General features: G+C 50.2%; 1 protein-coding gene across 1 annotated transcript in view; it reads right to left on the bottom strand.

Annotated features, from left to right (window-relative positions):
- Positions 1-20,423, bottom strand: part of LOC119384801 (uncharacterized) — a 111,236-nt gene that overhangs the window by 29,456 nt on the left and 61,357 nt on the right. The window contains exon 4 of the mRNA XM_037652497.2: positions 14,802-15,076. Within this exon, the coding sequence (XP_037508425.2) occupies positions 14,802-15,076 (275 nt within the window). The remainder of the gene's footprint in view (positions 1-14,801; positions 15,077-20,423) is intronic.

Here is a 20,423-nt window from a genome sequence, read left to right as displayed (position 1 = left end):
CTTTCACCAGCGTAGTCCGCAAGGAAAGGGTCGCGGCTTTGCTCGAGACACGGGTGCAGCTCCCAAATGAAAACGTAACGATCTTCGCGGAAGAGATGACCCGCTGTTCCGCCACAGCGACTTTGACATGCCCGAAGACAAGAAAGTCCGTTTCCTCATGCAATGTGTAAAGCAACAGCTCTTCGTTCGGCTAATGAGGAACCCACACCAGAGTGTACAAGAATTTTTCTCTGAGGCGACAGCAATCGAGAAGCTGCTGGAAATGCGCACCCGGCAATACGATTGTCACTTGATTCCAGACAGTGTAGTGGGGTTCGAGCTTTCAGCTTCGACGACCTCCGCAAAGCCATCCCAGCGATAGTGCGCGAAGCGTTGCGGAAGCTGTTTCCTAAATCGCAGCTTGAAATACAGTCAATATCTGACATCTTCCATGAGGAAATTCATCAAATTCTGGGCGTTGTCAAACCACCGCCGCAGCCGCCAGAAGATATGATCTACGATGCTGCAGTGCGTCGTAACGTTCCCCAGCCACGCCTACATAAACACGCTGCGCCGCCGCAGTTACTACACCGCCGCCGACGTCATACCGCTTGCCCGTCGGCCACGCCAAGAAAGACCGAAGTATGGCGCACCCCTCACCACAGCCCACTGTGCTATTATTGTGGAGAAGACGCCCACACCTGCCACCGCTGCCAGTACCGACAGGTGGGATTGCGTTGTTTCGCCGTCAACGCGTCGCGCCCACAGCGGGGTGAACGACCACGATACATCGCAGACTACGTCGCAGGAGCACAGTAGGCAACCCGACGACCTTCCCGTTCATCGTCGCCCGGCCGCTACATCTCGCCGCATCGACGGCAGTACAACGGCCCAACCAGGAGCCGATATCTCAGCCCTTCTCCAGAAAACTAAGGGCCGCAACCGATAGAGGTGATTTTGCTGTACGAGAACTGTCGAACGAAGGTAATCAGATATCAGCTCCCCGCCTACCATACACACCCTTTATGAGAGCACGTTATCGAAACAAGACCTGACAACACGACGTAGCAGAATCGGAGCAAGTCGGAGAAAGCAAAGGTAATGCTAACAAATTTGAGCCACGAAAACAGACACCTCAACAATGGTACTACGCCTACATGGATGAATTCGTGGACGCCAGTAACACTTTTCCCCTCTTCGATGCTACCGAAACTGCTTCCACGAACGAGGTCTCCAACCTGCTTTCGAAGTGAATCCGAGCCTTCCAAAATATACGCAAGAACAACTCAAAGCCGTGCTTCTGAAATACAAGGACTCCTTCACGGCGTTGCGGTATTCAAACTCCCATCGGATCATAACAGAAGGGAGTGCCCGACCAATGCGCCATAGCCCGTACAGTTTCGACGCGACAACGCGAGGCTGTTAAGAAACAAGTCGACGAAACTGTACGCGACACCATCATGCAGCCGTCCAAAAGCCCATGGGCGTCTCCCGTGTTGATAGTGACGAAGAAGGATGGAACCGTACGTTTCTTTGTCCATTATCATCGCCCGAATAAAACCACGAGGAAGGTCGTGGTTTATCCCCTCCCACGGATAGACGATGCCCTGGATCTACTGCACAACGCGAAGTACTTTTCGTTGATGGACCTCAAGACCCGCTATGGCAAATCGAAGTCGACGAGAGAGACCGAGAGAACACTACCTTTATAACACCAGAAGGTCGCTTTGAGTTCAAAGTCATGCGCTTTGGTCTTTCCTCGGCACCTGCGACATTCCAACATGATATGGATACTGTATGGCAAACATGAAGAGGTAGACACGCCGGGTGTACTTCGAAAGGGTCGTTATGTTTGGGTCAAGATGAACCCCCTCCGGCACCTTGAAGCTGTACTTCAAGTAGTCAAGACCACCATGCTCACCTTTACGGCAGAAAAGTGCCGCTTCACGTGAGAAGAGCTCATGTTTTAAGGCCACATCATTAGCAAATCTAGAGGTCAACCAGTCCCGCGGAAAACAGCTGCCATCGCGGACTTCCCGGCAGCCACGAATTTCTCGGCCTAACCCGCACTTGCGCGAATCAACCATAATACCAAAGGTATGCAAGGATGAACCTAGAACGTTTATACAGGTATAAAATATTCCTTTTTAAGTGTAACACTGCCTATAGCCTATGCGCAGTTGCCTATAATGATGAAGAGGGTGGTAATTTGGGCTTGTTGGAATTGCACGAAAATTGATGGTAGCGCAGGTTAAGGAGAAGGACAAAAAAAGACATAATCGACACCACAAATCATTATCGTGACGAAATTACGAAATTCGCAAGGGAAACTGGAGATCACTGGCAGATGCCTTAATCCTGCAGCTAAAACAGGCTGAGAATGATGATGATGACGATGCCATTCAGAAAATGAACCAGATATCAATACGAACCTCCTAATGGAACAAGCGCTAAGCTTAGAATAATAGAGAGCTGAGCTATTTGGGAAGTGTTCATTCTAAAAATCAGGGCGTGCAAACACGAAAACGAGAAAGAAGTCAGGGCACCACAAACGCCGACTAACAACAGAAGAGACGCACAACAGCGGAAAAGAAAGAAGACACGAAAACGTATCTGCGCATGCCCATGTAATAGGCGAACCTATCAATCCGGCACGCGTAGGCATTTGAAATGCCTGCTAAGGCATTTGATCTTCTTTATGAGAGTTAATCGACGGTTGGCTCACGCATGCGCTACGACTATTCTCGATATGCCATGTCACAATAATCAAGCGCTTTTCTTCATTTCTGTGCGGGTACAACACTGCGCATTCATCGAATTTTGGCGTACACTTACACTTTCCACAATGTAAACAGAGATTAAAAGGTGAACCTTAGGTTAGCGATCTCTTATGTTCCAATAATCTCTGGTTAATGCAGCGGCCCGTCTGTCCTGCGTAGAAGGAAGGAAGGAAGGAATACGAAAGGGAGAAGGCAGGGAGGTTAACCAGACAGCAGTCCGGTTGGCTACGCTACGCCAGGGGAAAGGGAAGGGGAGTGGCGTAGAAGCGGCCGCAGCTGAAAGGGACCTTATACTCCACACTTGTACGGCAATCAGTGAATTGATTGGTGTGTTCTATTGCGATAGCAATTATCTGGACAGTCTCGGCTGGTTGATGCCGTCATCGTCGCCGCCGTCATGCACCGTATATGTGTATATATATAAGTCCCAAAGAAATATAATTCAGCTAAATGCTTCCGATTCAGCTAAATGGGAAGAGGTTTATTGGCGGTGCGTTCCTGTGGTGACGCTCTGAACAAACACAGCGAGTCGGGGCAGAGCACCGTCCAGAAAGATGCCAGCGACCAGCAGCCCGAGGCGAGCGTTGGCGATACTGCTGACCGGCGACGCGTCTTCTTTTTTACAATTCGGCCCCGCCGAGAAAGAGCCATTCTGGCGACCTAGGAGTATGGAGGCAGAGGGTTGTGGTAAGGCTTGAGACATGCCACGTGGACGAGGTCACGTCCACGCCGGCGCATGTCGTCAGATGGGGAAACTGGCTCAATGATAAAATTCACCGGGGATGTTTGCTCCAAAACACGGTAATGCCCTTCGTACTTTGGGACGAGTTTTGAGGAAAGCCCAGGAGCTTGGTAAGGAACAGCCAGCCGTACAAGAGATCCAGGGGAATAGCTGGGACTTCGAAGTGAGTCGGCGTTGTTTTCCTTCTGGCGCTGTTGTTCTTGGGATGTAAATGTGCGCGCGAGTTGGCGGCACTCTTCCGCTTGTTGGGCAGCTTCGCACACATGAGGGCATTCGGAAGCGTCCGGACAATATGGTAGGAGAGTGTCGATGGTGTGCGAAGGTTCGCGGCCATACAGGAGGAAGAAAGGCGAGAATCCCGTGGTAGCCTGTGTCGCGGTGTTGTATGCGAACGTTATGAAGGAAAGAACGCGGTCCCAGTTACCATGATCGGATGTCACGTACATCGCGAGCTTGTCACCGAGGGTGCGGTTGAATCGTTCGGTGAGCCCGTTAGTGTGCGGGTGGTATGCCGTGGTCCGTCGATAAACAACGTGGCATTCGGAAAGCAGAGCTTCGACGACTTCCGAGAGGAAGGCTCGACCTCTGTCACTAAGGAGTTCCCGAGGTGCGCCATGTCGAAGGACGAAAAACGCTACGTCCCGCGCTGTGGCACTTGGCAGAGCAGCAGTTTCGGCGTAGCGTGTCAAATGGTCCACAGCGACTATGATCCACCGATTGCCATCCGGTGTCATTGGAAGCGGGCCGTAGAGATCTATGCCGACGCGCTCGAAGGGGTTGGCAGGGCACGGAAGTGGCTGCAAGGCTCCAGACGCGCGTGAAGGCAGTGATTTGCGACGCTGACAGTCAGGGCAGCACTGAACAAATTTTCGTACAAAGTTGTACATGCCGCGCCAGTAGTAGCGATGGCGAATACGTTCATAGGTTTTGAAAACTCCGGCATGGCCACATTGTGGATCGTCGTGGAAGGCAGCACATATTTGTGATCTTAAGCTGCGGGGAATGACCAAGAGCCATTTAGGGCCTGCGGGAGTGTAGTTCCGTCGGTGAAGCAGCCGATCACGAATGGCGAAATGGGCAGCTTGGCGTCGGAGAGATCGGGATGCAGGAGTGGTCGATGCTCCATAAAGATGGCCGAAAAGTGAAGCGATCCATGGGTCACGGCGTTGTTCAGTAGCAATGGAGTCAATGTCGAGAGATGTGACTGAGTGTGTGCAGTTCGTTGCGCAGGCCGAGTCTGGATGTAGAGGCGAACGGGACAAGGCGTCCGCGTCAGAATGCTTGCGTCTGCTGCGATAGATGACGCGAATATCGTACTCCTGAATTGGGAGTGCCCAACGGGCTAGTCGGCCAGACGGATCTTTCAACGTGGCGAGCCAACAAAGGGCATGGTGATCCGTTACCAGGTCGAACGGGCGACCGTACAAATACGGGCGGAACTTGGTAAGCGCCAATGCTAGAGCTAAGCACTCCTTTTCAGTGACGCTGTAATTGGTATCTGCTTTTGTCAGCGTGCGACACGCATAGGCGAGGACGTATTCGGAGTAGCCGGGCTTACGTTGGGCGAGGACAGCGCCAACACCGACCCCACTAGCGTCTGTATGCAATTCAGTTGCAGCTGTTGGGTCGAAATGGCGAAGGATGGGAGGAGAAGTGAGCAGACGACGGAGCGTAGCAAACGCGACGTCGCACTCAGGAGACCAGGAGGAGAGGTCTGTGTCACCGCGTAGAAGTTAGGTCAACGGCGACATGATGGACGCGAAATTGCGGACGAAGCGCCGGAAGTAGGAGCATAGTCCGACAAAACTTCGAAGCTCTTTGATGGTAACAGGCTTCGGGAACTCGGCGACGGCACGAAGTTTCCCAGGGTCGGGTAGAACAGCGTGCTTAGATACTACGTGGCCTAAGATTGTCAGCTCCCGCGCGGCGAAGCGGCACTTCTTAAGGTTGAGTTGCAGTCCAGCGTTGGTTAAACACGTCAAAACCTGTCTAAGCCGATGTAGATGGGTAGGAACATCGGGAGATAAAACGACAATATCTTCGAGGTAGCATAAACACATAGACCACTTGAGGCCACGCAATGTCTTGTCCACGAGTCGTTAAAACGTGGCAGGTGCGTTGCAAAGGCCAAAGGGCATCACGTTAAATTCGTACAGACCGTCAATTGTAATAAATGCAGTTTTCGCGTGATCAGCTTCGGCCATCGGAATCTGCCAGTAGCCAGAACGTAAGTCTAAGGACGAGAAGAATTCTGCTCCTTTAAGGCTCTCAAGGGCGTCGTCGATGCGCGGCAAAGGATAGACGTCTTTCCACGTCACCTTACTTAAGCGACGGTAGTCGGCGCAAAAGCGAATAGACCCGTCCTTCTTGCGAACTAGCACGACAGGAGATGCCCAAGGACTGTGGGATGGTTGAATAACGCCACGGCGTAGCATATCTTCGACCTGGTCGTTGATGACGCGACGCTCTGCAGCAGAGACGCGGTACGGTCTTTGACGCAACGGCTGGTGCGAACGGTGGTCAATGTAGTGGTGGACTTTCGACGTACTGCCCAACTGCGGCTGAGAAACATCAAACGAAGTCGTGAAGTGTTGGAGCAGTTGAAGAAGCGCGGCGCGTTCTTCGGCAGTCAGGGTATCAGCGATTGAACTCGTGAATATTTCACTCGACGAGCCCTCCTGCGTTGAAAAGGCAAGAATGTCGCTCGAGTCAGTATGACACGATTTCTCTGGCACGTTCAGAAAGAACGAAGAGTCAAGCTCTTCCACGCGACCGAGACATTCGCCGACAAGCAACGTAACCGGTGCGGAGAGGAGATTGTAGACAAAAATATTGCTGTGGCCGGCAGCGATGTCAAGAGCAGCAAAAGGCAGTGGGACGGCTCTGCGACTCATGAAGGTGTCGGAAGGTGTGAACAGGACCGTAGCATCGTTGAGGCCACCGCAAAAGACAGGAACAACGGCAAGAGAGGCAGGCGGAATGTCGGTGTCCTCGCGCACGACGAGTTTAGGCAGCTGAACAAGAGCGTCGTGGAATGGCTCTGCACACAGCGGCGAAAATTCAACTTCAGCGCGTGCGCAGTCGATGACGGCATTGTGACGTGATAGAAAATCCCACCCGAGGATGACACCGTGCGAGCAGGCAGAAAGAACAATAAACTCCATGACGTACATAGTGCCTTGTATGAATACACGGGCAGTACAGGCTGCGAGAGGTGTAATGTGCTGTGCGCTGGCCGTGCGTAGCGACAGTCCAGAGAGCGGCGTGGTCACTTTGCGTAGTGAACGACAGAGCTTGGCGGCTATAACAGAAACGGCTGCGTCGGTGTCCACAAAGGCAAATGAAGGAGCACCATCGACAGATACGGCGACTACGTTAGCAGGGGAAGTGCGAGGACTTGGGCAGTTAGAAGATGGCGCAGTTCTTGCCTCTTGAACTGCGGCGTTTAGTTTTCCTCGTTCGAGGGTACGGGTCGGCGACGCATTGGGGAGAGCGATCGCCGTCCAGGAGATGGTGAGCGGCGCGACGGAACGTCAGGGTGGTCAGTTTAAGCATCCGGTGGCGAGGGTCGGGTAGGAGATGGGCGCATGGGATGAGCGCCGTATTCGAACGGCCGGGTAGCGTCGCTGGATGTTTGAAAGCGACGGCGACAAAATCGCGCAACGTGCCCTGGAGTACCGCAGGCGTTGCAAATGGGGCGATTGTCAGGAGTCCTCCAAGAAATGCTGACTCGCGGCTCGGCCCAAGATGTTGCAAGAGGTGCAGATCGGTGGGCTTATTGCTGCATATGCGGGTAAGGCTGCTGGGAAGGCCTACGCCCCACCTGGGCATACGTCATAGGTGAGGCTACGGGCTGCATAACCGGCACATATGCAAGAGGCGCGGCCACGGACTGCTGATGGTGAGCGACGGGAACGGCTTGAGCGACACCTTCGGCAATAACAGTGCGGAGCGTTAGCGGCAGACGAGAGGGCGGCTCCTGTGTGAAGGGGACCAAGGAAAGTTGACGAGCAACTTCTTCGCGCACGAAGTCCTTGATCTCCTGAAGCGTCGGCGAGTGCTCGGGAACAGTACCAAGACTCGAGAGCCAGTCGGCGTGCGATGAAAATGGCCGAATCAGGGCGCGCTGCTTCCTCAACTCGTCATAACTTTGACATAAGGTGACGACTTCCGAAACTGTGCGAGGATTCCTGGCCAGGAGCATCTGAAATGCGCCATCGTCGATCCCTTTGAGGATGTGCTGAATCTTGTCAGACTCGGGCATGGCGGCGTTGACACGGTTACAAAGATCGATGATGTCTTCAATGTAACTTGTGAACGTTTCGGACGTCTTCTCTGCTCGTGTGCGCAAGCGTTGTTCGGCGCGAAACTTGCGGCAGCGGGTTGGCCAAACACTTCGGCGAAAGACGTCTTGAATACTGACCATGTCGGGATGTCGCTTTTGTGGTTGTGATACCAAATTTCGGCAACGTCAGTGAGATAAACACGACGTGGGTCATCTTGTCGGCGTCATCCCACTTGTTGTGCGCGCTCACCAGTTCGTAGTTAGTGAAGCAGTCTTCTACGTCGGCCTCACCGGCACCGCTGAAAACCTTGGGGTCCCTCAGCCGAGGAACTGGGCGGACGGGGCCGGTTGGTCGACGTTGGTTCTTCCTCTGCACAGCGGCACAAATCTTACGTAGCTTTTGGCAGCCGTGAAAACAACATTAACGCCGTATGTACTTCCTACATTCTTTAGCCTGTGAGATATGCAATGAGGCCCGTATTCACAAACCAACCTTATCCTTATCTTTTGCGCTCCTTACCTTTTCGGCACCTTAACGCGTTTCATAAACAAACCTTATGCCTCAATCCAACCTTTCCTTAACCTTATCGCCGTGGAAAGGTGGCGTTCGATAAGGTAGCCCGGCTGGTACCTTAAGGCGCCACTTATACGGCGCGCTATGGCTAATTACGCAAGAAGCTTTACAAAATCATTAAAAAAAAAGATGACGTACGCTACCGGCGTCCATATGTGCAACTTACACTGCGAGTGCTCGGGAACCGTCATAATTCCATGGAAGAGCTCAGTGAGTGTGTGTTGCTGAGCAGACTCTCGAAGCGAGCACTTCATGTCCCCGAGCTTGCCGCTGGAAACGAGCCCCCACTACGTCAGTTTTCCCGTGCCACCGCTCGTTCAGCTGCTGGTGGTGCTCTGTTTCTACGGCGCAGACACTTTTCAAATTGTCAATGGTGACTTGGTGGACATACCCTAGCCACACTACCCCACAATATTAAACGTGTGAAAAAATCAGTGCGGGTATGGCGCGGAAGCGAACGTGTTTCACTGCAGGATGGGATGTTTTTACCCTTTCTGCACTCGCGTAAGCGTCGAGACGCAACTTAATGACTGCATATAGTCGGGTAGCAAGAGGGCCCTGCGTGGCACCCTGCTACCTCCGCCGGTGCTTTAATAAAGTTCACTTTTCTCTCTCTCTCTCACGTAGCAGCTGCTCGGTGCTCGGTGCGCACGTCGCTCTTGCTGCTTTGAGCTGCTCCCACTTTCTCGTGTTGTCCTTCACTAACACCGCGTGCTATCACAATTTTTCGCTATCACAATGCGGCGCTTTTAAGTCAATGAGCACCGCTCGATCTTCAGTGAAATTAAATGCTCGCCTTTCTGTCGCACTCAGTAACAAGCGTATGGATGACCCACGCAAACAGCCACACACGCACACACGCAGGCAGACGGAGAAAAAAATCACAGCATATCCATGGAGTGAATGATGATGAGTGGGCGAAGCTGCGGAGGTTCATCGGTAAACCGTGAATCTTCCGTGAATTCTGCCCAGTACATCATCACCGACGTGAGATCGGGCGCGTTTATACTAAAGGTTCGATGAGTTATGACGACTTGCAGCTCACTTTAATTTTACATGTACGCTGTGAATTTTCATTGTTTAGAAAACCATTGCTTTAGAAAACATCTGGCGTCTTTCGTTAAGCAGCTGGCGTCTTTTCGTTTTGCTTTAGAAACATCTGGCGTTCTTTCGTTTTGCTTTTAGAAAACATCTGGCGTCTTTCGTTGGTTTATTTCATCAATCAACGGCGTTTTGAACAAAATTTTTATTGTTTAATCACGCACAGGAGAAATCTCACCAGGCACTACCTTACAGGTAAACAATGGCTGCTAATGGGAATGAGAGACAGAAGAAGTCGGCTTTTAGCTAACACTTACACTTCTACTTCTACTAACGTTTCCTACTGGCACATGCCAATGGCTTCTAATGGGGAATGAGAGACAGAAGAATTCGGCTTTTAGTTAAAGCGCACTCTGCGAATTTTTTATTGTTCAACAACGCACAGGAAAATCTCCCACCGGCACCACCTTGGAGGTCAAGATCTGGTACTAGCGTTGCGACTGGTTACGCACTAGTACTACGACTACGAGGGACGAACGGGTGCCGCCTTATGGAGCTTCGCCCCTAAAACGGCTCACAACTTCACGCGCCTGTCGGTGCCCTCGTAGAAACCAGCGCTTCGTGGACCGGCTCGTCTGTATCCGCATGTGGCGGCGCGTCTACGCGAGCCGCCGGTTGCTATGACAACGGTAAAACGTTAACAAAGAAAAGGAGCAAACGGCGCGGTAAGACGGGGCGCGTTCTTACCGAAACTTGCATGGTCATGCGTTCCTGCATTTGTATTATTGTTTTGAGAATCATGCAGCTATTTTTTCTTGCTAATAAACCAACAATGAGCCAGGAAAAGTTCATAGCCTCGCTCCCATGCTCGTTCCTTATGACGACAAGGCCGCCTTCCGTAAGGCTGCCTTAAAACCGAATAAGGCAAGCTTATGAAACGCACTGCGGCCTTTTCTTATCCTTACACTTTTCCCTTCCTTACGAAAGGCCGCCTTATAGCATTAAGATAAGGTTGGTTTGTGAATACGGGCCTCAATGTACCGTATACATACGACAAGTTTCTTCCTATTGCTCTCTGCAGCCATGCTCTGACTTAACATAATGGACTTTTGTCAGCGTTCAGCGACAGTGGCCACCGCATCACGAGGATAACCTACATCTAAAAGGCACGTAACCTGTCAGTTAAAGCTATCACTCACTTTGTGCTTACAAGACTTGCTGATGGCTGACTTAAGGCAAGACATGGCACTACCGTTTTGTACAACCTTCGAGTGTTTCGACGAAACATTTAACAGCGGTTTCGAAGATCTAGAAGAATACTGCCAGCACACGTGGTTCTTCTGAAGCGATACGGAAAATGTCTAGAAATTGTATTCCATTAATCTGAGACACCTGTTTAGTAGGCACCGCTTTTGTAAGTCTGCGTTTGTGGTGTCCTGACTTCTTTCTTGTGTCAGTGTTTGCACGCCCTGACTTTTTAGGAAGACGCGCTAAGCGTTATTCATTTAAAATGTCTAAGTATGCTTTCATATGTTTGAGATAACTTTCCTTGCTTGAAAAGAGTCACAGGTTCGCCGCAACGGCGAAGCAATGAATGCGATAGCCACACATTAGGATGTAACGCGAAGAACGGAAAGCAGCTTGAATTTTCAGCCCGTCGCTCAAGCGCGAAGGACGCACGAAAATAACACACACAGGACGAGCCCGAACTATTGAGCAGCACCTCCACCAGATGTCACGTGGTCATGACGTCGATGAAGACAGCAGCCGGCGTGTTAAAGATGGAACTGTTTATTTGGCCGAACGTCATAGCTCGACACTTCAAGCGCGCTGCTCCAACATAAAGAAGGACGCACGAAACGAACACACAGGTATACACAGCACGAGCGCGAACTAACTGTCACATATGTTACTTATTTCTGTTTCAACAGCGTGCTCCTTTCGCAAACGCAGCCGCTGCAGCGAGCGACGTGATCTTTGACCGCTCTGTTACTTCTGCGCGGAAACTGCGGTGAAAGCACAAGACATACAAACCACATAGCTATGTAAATGCGCTGAATGAAGCACGGACGAGAAACGTAACAGGGGACAGGACAAGTGGTGCGCACCACTTGTCCTGTCCCCTGTTACGTTTCTCGTCTGTGCTTCATTCAGCGCATTTACATAGCTATGCCATACCAACTAGCCCAAATTGAAGCTTTGCTGATACAAACCACCCTCCTCACGAGATAAGCGTGCGCGCCGGCGACCACGCCCTGTAGGGCAAAGTGCCCCTGGCGAGACAGGATACGCGAGCGCATCCCAACGAGCGGTGCGACGATCTTTAAAGCGCGCCCCTCGCGCCATCTCGTTGGTGACCAAGAATGCACGCTAGGTTAAATGGTATATATAAATAGCTCGCCGTTAGCATGCTGCAAGCCATACGCCTCGCGGCCCATCCGTCTAACGCCGCGTGTTGTGGAGCGAGAGGTGCCTCTCGACAGCCACTCGGAAAACTAGAAGCTGCAGTTTTTGGAGGGGAAACTGCTCGTCGTCTAGATGCAATAATTCCTCCTGCGCGCCCTGCAAATTTACTGACTGTATGTGTGGAAGGTATTTTGGTGGACGCCCTTGCAGGCAATGGAGCCGCTATCTCCGTCATTAATCGCGAATTATGCCGTCGTCTACGAAAATTGCAAACTCCATATGTTGGTCCGGTGTTATGTGGCGCTAATGACAATCCAATTTACCCTATTGGACAGTGCACTGTTCGTGTACTGATCGACGGAATTCGCCATCATATTCAGCTTGCTGTACTTTATTCCTGTGCTCACCAGAATATAGTAGGCTGTGACTTCCTGTCAGCTGCTTTCGCTGTCACTTCGTGTGGTCCGCCTGTAATTCGCATTGCGGACACCGAGCATTCTAGTGCTTACGACTTCTCGTCGCTTCACCTTGTCGCAGCTGCGGATTTCGTACTGCCTCCAGCCCAAGAACTTATCACAATTAAATCAAGAGATACTATAGACGGCGACGCAGTGGTTATCCCTGATCAGCGGTGTATTTTTCGAGGAATCGCCTTCGCCTGTTGTCTAGTGCGGTTGTCACGTGGTCATGCCAGTCTCACCGCCTACAACATGCCATCAGAGACGCAACTAGTGTCTCAGCGATCCACTGTTACCAGCCTTATCGACACAGCAGCGGTATGTGTCGTCACTGTATCGCCTCCCTTGTCAATCGCACAGTGTACGCCCGCGGGAGGTGCATCTAATGCTCTCAAGATCACTTTGAGTACCGATCTGACTCCAACCCCAACCCACGATTTACTGGCCATTTTAACGAAACAACTAGCTTGTTTTGACGTTTGTTCGGATAGCTTCGGTCAAACTACGGCGGTCTCTCGTCGCATCGACACAGATGGGTCTCGTATCATTCGCCGTCGCCCTTACCGAGTGTCGTCTTCGGAACGCAAGGTCATCGAGGAACAAGTCAATGACATGCTCGCACGCAACGTTATCAGCCCTTCAGCAAGCGCTTGGTCTTCTCCTGTTGTCCTAGTTAAGAAAAAGGACGGGTCAGTACAATTTCGCGTTGATTACAGGGCACTAAACAAAATTACCCGAAAGGATGTATATCCTATGCCTCGATTGACGGCGCCCTTGACATCTTACAGGGTGCTGAATACTTTTCAAGACTCGACTTGCGATCTCGCTATTGGCAGATCCCGATGGACGAGTCTGATAAAGAGAAGACCGCACTTGCTACACCTGACGGCCTCTTCAAATTCAATGTGATGCCTTTTGGGCTCTGCAATGCCCCAGCCACATTTGCGCGAATGATCGATACGGTACTGCGGGGCAGTATCAACCTCTGAGCCATGCCGGTGCTTGCAACTACTCTGCAAGAAGGTCCTATACAGGCTTCATGTCGGGAAGGAACCACATTAACATATGCCATATAGCGTGGTAGAAGTGTAAAATAAGCACCAAGCATCGCGCAACGCGAATTCTGTAACCAGGCGTCACACAATGCGAATTGCGCAAGGAGTAGGTTGTTGAATGCTTCCAACCCATTACAAAGGGCTCCGCCATAATTCTTCATCGTCATCAAGCACAGCATCAACAAAGTGCGCATAATGCCTTAGATGCGTTTAGCAGGAACCACGGCTCTCCTTACAATGACGAAAAATGGCACAGTGCCTGCTTCCCTACTTTTCAAAAATTACAATGATTGATAGCATAGTGGGTTCCTCGCAAGCGCATGATCCATTTCCTCGGGGTCTCAGTAAAGGTCTTCGCCCCCCCCCCCCCTCTCTTTCCCACGTCAACGATTGTTATACAGCAAGACGGGAGACTGAAATAGCGACCAGGCGTCACACAATGCAAAATTACATAGCTGGTGAGCCGTTTAAAGCTTCTAACCCATTACAAAGGGCTTAGCCATAATTCTTCATCGTCATCAGTCGTCGCGTCAACAAAGTGCACATAATGCCTTACAGACGTGTAGCTGGTGCCTCGCTTCCCCGCAGAATGACGAATAATGGCTTAGTAGGTGCTTCCCAACTTCACAAAAATTGTGATTTATGGTGTAGTGGATACCTTGCTAGTGTACTTGTATTACTAGCCCCAATAGAGCTTACAACGGAATCTAGAAACGCCGCTCTTCCAGCTTTCCTGTGACTGTGCTGCGCTTGCGGCGCAGGCCTGGCGTTTCTTCAGAGGGGGCCATTGCCACGTACGTTTCTTATTATCACTTTTGCTGTATTCGGTTTTCGTCCACAAAGACTGTCAGCAATGCTCAGAGCAAACCGCGCCTCATTGTTCGAGAAGTTTCGCGATTATTGTAGATCGTTTTGTTCAGACTGCGCGCAAGACGCGAACACTCGAGCTTATTCTAGAGCTTGCGCGACAACCAGCGATAACGCTGGAATATTCCACGGTACATGTATAAATGCCGACGCGCTTCACCGCTTGTCAGTTGATCGACGGCCGCCGCCCTGTTCGCCGCTATCAGTGTACAGCGTGTATTGCTGTAGTTTGAGTCTTCATTTCCCGGCCACAAGTTCGGCCAAATAAACAGTTTCATCTTGAACACGCCGGCTGCTGTCTTCCTCGACGTCACGACCACGTGACAATATGATGCATGTCTAGTTGTTCCTAACCTGATTATGCTCTTGTTTAAAGTGCACTAATTTTTTTCTCGTGATGTGCTTGTGTAGAGCGCCAAGTGCTTTTTTAGTGACGGGGACTAGTTCAACGTCCTAGCTCTTTGTCTTGCCGCCCTCTGTTTGCTGAAATGTAAGTATTAGATAGACTCCCCCTGTATGTTACTGCAACCCGTACTAAACTTGTTGGCGTGAGAAGAAAGCGTAAGTCTACCACATTGTACTTCAAGCCTCAAGCCTAAATCGGTTGCGTGTACCTGTGCCACGGTGTTCCATGCTATGGTTTAGCTCCGGTATAGCACCTCCCAGCGGCTGCACTCGCACTTCTGCTGCCTCCTCTCCTGGCACATCTGGCGCCTCCTCCTCCTCACGTCCCTCTGGCGGCTCTTCAGTTAGGACCGCACGCAACTGATGGCGCCATTCTATCGCTGAGCATGGCTGGAGTGTCCTTCCGGCAGGAGAATCCCACACTCCCTGAAGCAACGCCTCGACTTCTTTAATTGCAGTGGGGTCTATAGTTGGCGCTTCATGCCTGTGCAGAGGAATCCGTCACAAAATTGCAAGAATTGTCAAATCAAAACCTGTAACACAGTGAACAATTCGGCTTGTTGGTGAAGCATAATCTTCCATTTCAACTTACAGCGCGAAAACACGGAGGGGACAGCGAGGCAGAAAGAGCGCTGAACTTCAACACATTTATTTACGAAAACGCCACGCAATATATGCACGGCCAAGTCATGCGCACATCATAATCTACAAACCAATGACATCTAATCAAAATAACTTAATGTATGCAATCTCTTCATCAAAAAGACAGATATATGCCGTACTAACGCATGCATCATTGGTTGACCTTTTGTGCTAATGCTATTTTGCGTGCACATTTATCTGTGTTTAGCGCCCCCTCCTGCAGAAAGATTGCTGCACCTAAAAGGCCCCTAAACCACACGGAGTTCGAAATCTAGATGTGGTGTTGTAGTTGTGTACGAGTCAGCTTACATGCACAGGTGCCACAGTGGGTATCAAGCCAACCGCCACCTGTCTGCGTCACATTCCACCTGTTTTCATTGAGTCTTTCATTCACAGAAAACACCCAGTTTGCAAGAGTGGCTAGTCGGATCGGACGGTAATTGAAGGGCGAGTTTGAGAGGCGAAGCACCTTAGGGTCGCGGCTTGTCGGCGTGTCATGTCGTCGTCACGGTAAATTAAGGTGTCAAACTATGGTAAAAGCGATTGTATATTAGTCAAAACCGGTTCAGAATAAACTAACATGACAAAGCTAATTAAATATAGAAGATTATTAAGGGTTTTGTCGCATTAATTAAACAAGTTCTGCCAGCTCCACTACGCGAACACCATTGAAACAGCGAAGCTTATGGCCGTCCTTCAGGCTATATCGTACTTCTGTTTTTCAGGTATTCCGTTCGTTGTTTCTCAGCTTGGGCCTCTTTTGCGCGAACATCGCGGTTGTCTGGGCAACAACATGCCCATTCTTGCGTAAGCTCTCGCTGACGCTCACGTTGGGCGGCTTTTTCATCGGTAGAATGAGAAGGGTTTGCCATCTTGAAAGCGGAAACCCCTGAACACGGCCACTGACACGCTATTTTACACTCCACAGCGCCTCACCGTCACCCTTTCTAGGCGCGTTTTGCGAAGGTTCGCCCCTCAACATACTCCACCCTCGCCTCTCGCAGCACGCCGTCGACATCCTCCGCCCTCGCCTCTCGCAGCACAAGCAGCCCTCCCCTTCCTACCGAGCCTCACTATCACCACACTTCGAGGCGACGTGCTCACCGCTACCACAACCCCGGGCCTGAAAGCCTCGACTAAGAACAGCGTCGCTGTTAAAATTGTTAAATTCCGTCTCACAATCGATTTCAAATGCCAAGTTTTCTCCTGTAAAGCATACTTCCTAGCATGTTGTGATGTGTAACACAAAGACAACGACACAGTAAGTTTGCCTCTCATTTAAATGATTAAAACCGGTTTAACGCAAGAGAGGGCGCCACCGCCTCAGCAAGGGCGCGATTACTCCTCCCACCCGCGCTTCTCCGGCGCCCAATCAGCGCGCGTCGTGTGGCGAGAGAGAGGAAACGGCGCACGTTGGCTCCAGAAACGCTCTTTCTGCGATGTACGCTGAACTGTAAGCTGCAAGGAATTGTAAGCTCGCAACGCGCGCTCGCCCACGAAAGACAACGTCGACGCAGGGCCGATGAAGCTGAAACAACGGCGCACACTGCATACTTCGCCCCTTCTCGGGTTTCGCGTTAGTGGAGCTGAAACATTTGCCAAGTTTCGTAACTTCAATATTTTTGTTGCCGGGTTTCTGTAGCGGAACCACCTTCCCTATTTTGTATTGGGTCATTCCACGCCAAACGTCCCAGATATTGCGCTCGACCCTCTCCAATTGTATTGTAAAAAATTGTGGACGTTAATATCAGTGCAATATTTGCCCTCGGAAAGTACTTTTTGGAAAAAAAATTTTTCTTGTCTATTACAGTGATTTGAATTTTGCCGTAGTGGGTGAACCATAGGTTGCGAAAAAATACTCTAGAAAATACAATACTTTACGGAACGCCTTAAATATCTGCTGTTTACTTGAAAACGAATGCCACTATCTTATTATCACCCATTGACGACCACTACTTTGTCCCAAGATGTGCTTTGTGGTGAAGCAATGCTGCAATTCTGCGCCCACTTTGATTATTTTTTAAAAATTCTACGAATATTCAAATAGGACTATATCACATGGCTGGACCGTTGGCAGTAAGCGTGTCAAAAAAAGTATTGAAGTCGATGACCGAGTAGTTTCGAAGTGGAAGGGGCGCAAACATTGAAAAATGTGTGAAATGCTCCACGTTCAGGCACATGTAGAGTGGTGATGCAGTCCAAGTAAAAATGCGCGCTTGGTGTCGTTGGGAAGAGTAAACAAAGGTCATTTATTTGTGAGAGTTTGATCGGAGTGTTTTTTTGTTTTGGGCGAGAAACAAAAATTTATGTTGAGCGTTCGCGGCGTGCCTGGGCGCGGGCCCGTAAGTCCGCTTCACTGCGCCGCAACTGTTCCTTTGGGCAACGGAAGTATGCAGCGCCCACGCGGGTGGCACGATCGTGTGCTGCTGTGAGTTTTCACGTTGCTGAAAACTTGCAAACAGTGTATATGGCTGGCAGAATGTTTCGGAAGGACACTAAAGGCTACCGGTTAGTAGTCGGAGCAGAGCACGATTTCATTGCCACGTCACTACATGCACACGTACGACAGGCGCAGAGCTTGGGTTGTGTTTTCGATCTCTGCGGAGGTTGCAGTTCTTACTTCCGTTGCCGACGTATGGTCTTCGCCACTTGAAATGCCTGTGTTGCTGAGTAGGTGGTGAGCCCGGCATTAAGAGTGGTCAGTGGTGATGGCACGAAAAGGTGAAATGTGCGCGTACCTTTGAGGGAGATTGTAGACTCAAACCTTGCTGAGAACTCAACTTTCTGCCACGCTGCATGCGATGCTTTCATTTTAGTAATCGCCTTGCGATTACTAAGCGAAGGCGATAGACATTTAAAAGGACGAAGCGGCCTTAAAGGCGGCTTCGTCCTTTTGTATGCTTATCGCTTTCGGTTTCCGTTGTACAGGCTCTCCGTCTAAAATATGACACGATAGCAGTATACTCACCATTCGCAATATTTATCTTACGCGCTGCCAAGGGATGCGGCCGAAAGACGAACCTTCGAGTGCCACGTGCTCGCTCGGCGACGCGATCACCGGAGCAAAGTTCACCTCTGACGAAGATCCGAGCGTAAGAATACGTAGCAGCATTCGGCTCCAAGGCACGAATGGCGCGAGTCACGTTCAAGCGAGCTGCCCATAAAAATGAATTATAAGTGTATTCCCGGTGCCTGTTAGCCACTTTTATTATGTAATAATATATTTTAAACGAACCATCACTCGTTTTCCCTGACACTTCGTCGGCGGCACTGCGCAAAGCCGACGAATGCGTGTTGAAACGTGAAAACTCACGGCAGCACACGATCGTGCCACCCGCGTGGGCGCTGCATACTTCCGTTGCCCCAAGGAACAGTGGCGGCGCAGTGAAGCGGACATACGGGCCCGCGCCCAGGCGCGCCGCGAACGCTCAACATAAATTTTTGTTTCTCGCCAAAAACAAAAAACACTCCGATGAAACTTACAGAAACAAATCTCCTTTGTTTACTCTTCCCAACGAGACCAAGAGCGCATTTTTACTTGGACTGCATCACCACTCTACATGTGCCTGAACGTGGAGCATTTCACACATTTTTCAATGTTTGCGCCCCTTCCACTTCGAAACTACTCGGTCATCGACTTCAATACTTTTTTTGACACGCTTACTGCCAACTATCCAGCCGTGTGATATAGTCTTATTTTGCCTGTAATATACGTAGAATTTTTAAAAAATAATCAAAGTGGGCGCAGAATTGCAGCATTGCTTCACCACAACGCACATCTTGAGACAAAGTAGTGGTCGTCAATGGGTGATAATAAGATAGTGCCATTCCTTTTCAAGTAAACAGCAGATATTTAAGGCGTTCCGTAAACTATTGTATTTTTAAGAGTATTTTTTCGCAACCTACGTTTCACCCACTACGGCAAAATTCAAATCACGTGACAAGAAAAATTTTCTTTCCAAAAGATACTTTCCGAGGGCAAATAGTGCACTGATATGAACGTCCACAATTTTTACAATACAATTGGAGAGGGTCGAGCGCAATGTCTGGGACGTTTGGCGTGGAATGACCCTATTGCGAACGCAGAACCGACGTGGTTATAGATTGCTGAAAGATGTTCGTCACTATGATAGAACTGAAGACGCTAGTAGGTAGGTAAGTAGTGAATATGGCTTAGCAAACAGTTTTCTTGTTCTAGTGGGTCCATGGCCTCTGTTATACAGGAATGCAACAGCTGCGCCAATTGCGCCATTTGTGCCAATTGCGTTTTTCTCCGCCAAGCTGCGCCGAAACAGCGATATTTGTCGAAACTGCGCCACGCTGCGCCAAAACGCCCCAGGTAAACGCAAAATTTTTTCGGTTGCTGTAGGTTTAGCCTGGTTTTAGCACGCAACAAAGCCCGCATTGGCGACCTCATGTAGGAAGAGGCACCTTCATCCAATCCAATCCGATCCAGTGGTGCTTGACTCAAACGTGACGTTAATCTGTTATGGGGGGTTTGCTGTTGGGCCGATGGGCCTAAATGGAGTTTTTACTGCTGGTTCAAACGCTGCTCTACAAGGTCATTCAATATGAGCAAAGGTCAGCGCACATTTAATGTGGAAGCACCGCGTAAGAAAGTTAACTAGCAAACGGGCCGTTTGACACGTGCTGCATATCTTATGGGGATGTCGTTATTGTTAGGTGGAGTCCGGTTCAGCGCTGCCTTTGTTCAACTAGCAGTGCTCACGTGCACGAATTCGCGGACTGTATATACAGCAAAGTCTTTTTAAATCTACTGACGAGTAAATTGTTGTTTAGAAGAGTAATACCAACGAGAACCCCGACCACCTTAGCCGAAGGAGTTCGTCAAGGTACTTGCTCCCTTCAACTCGCGGTGAGGCCGACATCACTATGTGCTGAAAAAAGCCTTCCGCTTTTTTGGGAAATAGGGACATAGGTCATTCACTAATCATTTTGACTTCGACGCAAGTACGGTCTCCGCTTTTCTGGCGCGAAGGTTTGATGTTAGGTACTAACGAGCACGCCAGGGCCAGTTATCGCCGGCAACCTTAACGCGATCAGGCTCTTTATATCTGCTCGGTAGCGCGTGTGGCATAGTGCTTTTGGTACTAATGTTATATTGCACGCAATTTATACGCGACGGACCCAAACATGCCGTTGGCTGCCTCCCGAGCGGAGACACATAT

Source organism: Rhipicephalus sanguineus, chromosome 3 (assembly GCF_013339695.2).
Source record: "Rhipicephalus sanguineus isolate Rsan-2018 chromosome 3, BIME_Rsan_1.4, whole genome shotgun sequence".
Taxonomy (NCBI): Eukaryota; Metazoa; Arthropoda; class Arachnida; order Ixodida; family Ixodidae; genus Rhipicephalus; species Rhipicephalus sanguineus.
Note: the sequence above shows the minus strand (reverse complement) of the source record. Positions and strands in the feature narration are given on the sequence as shown.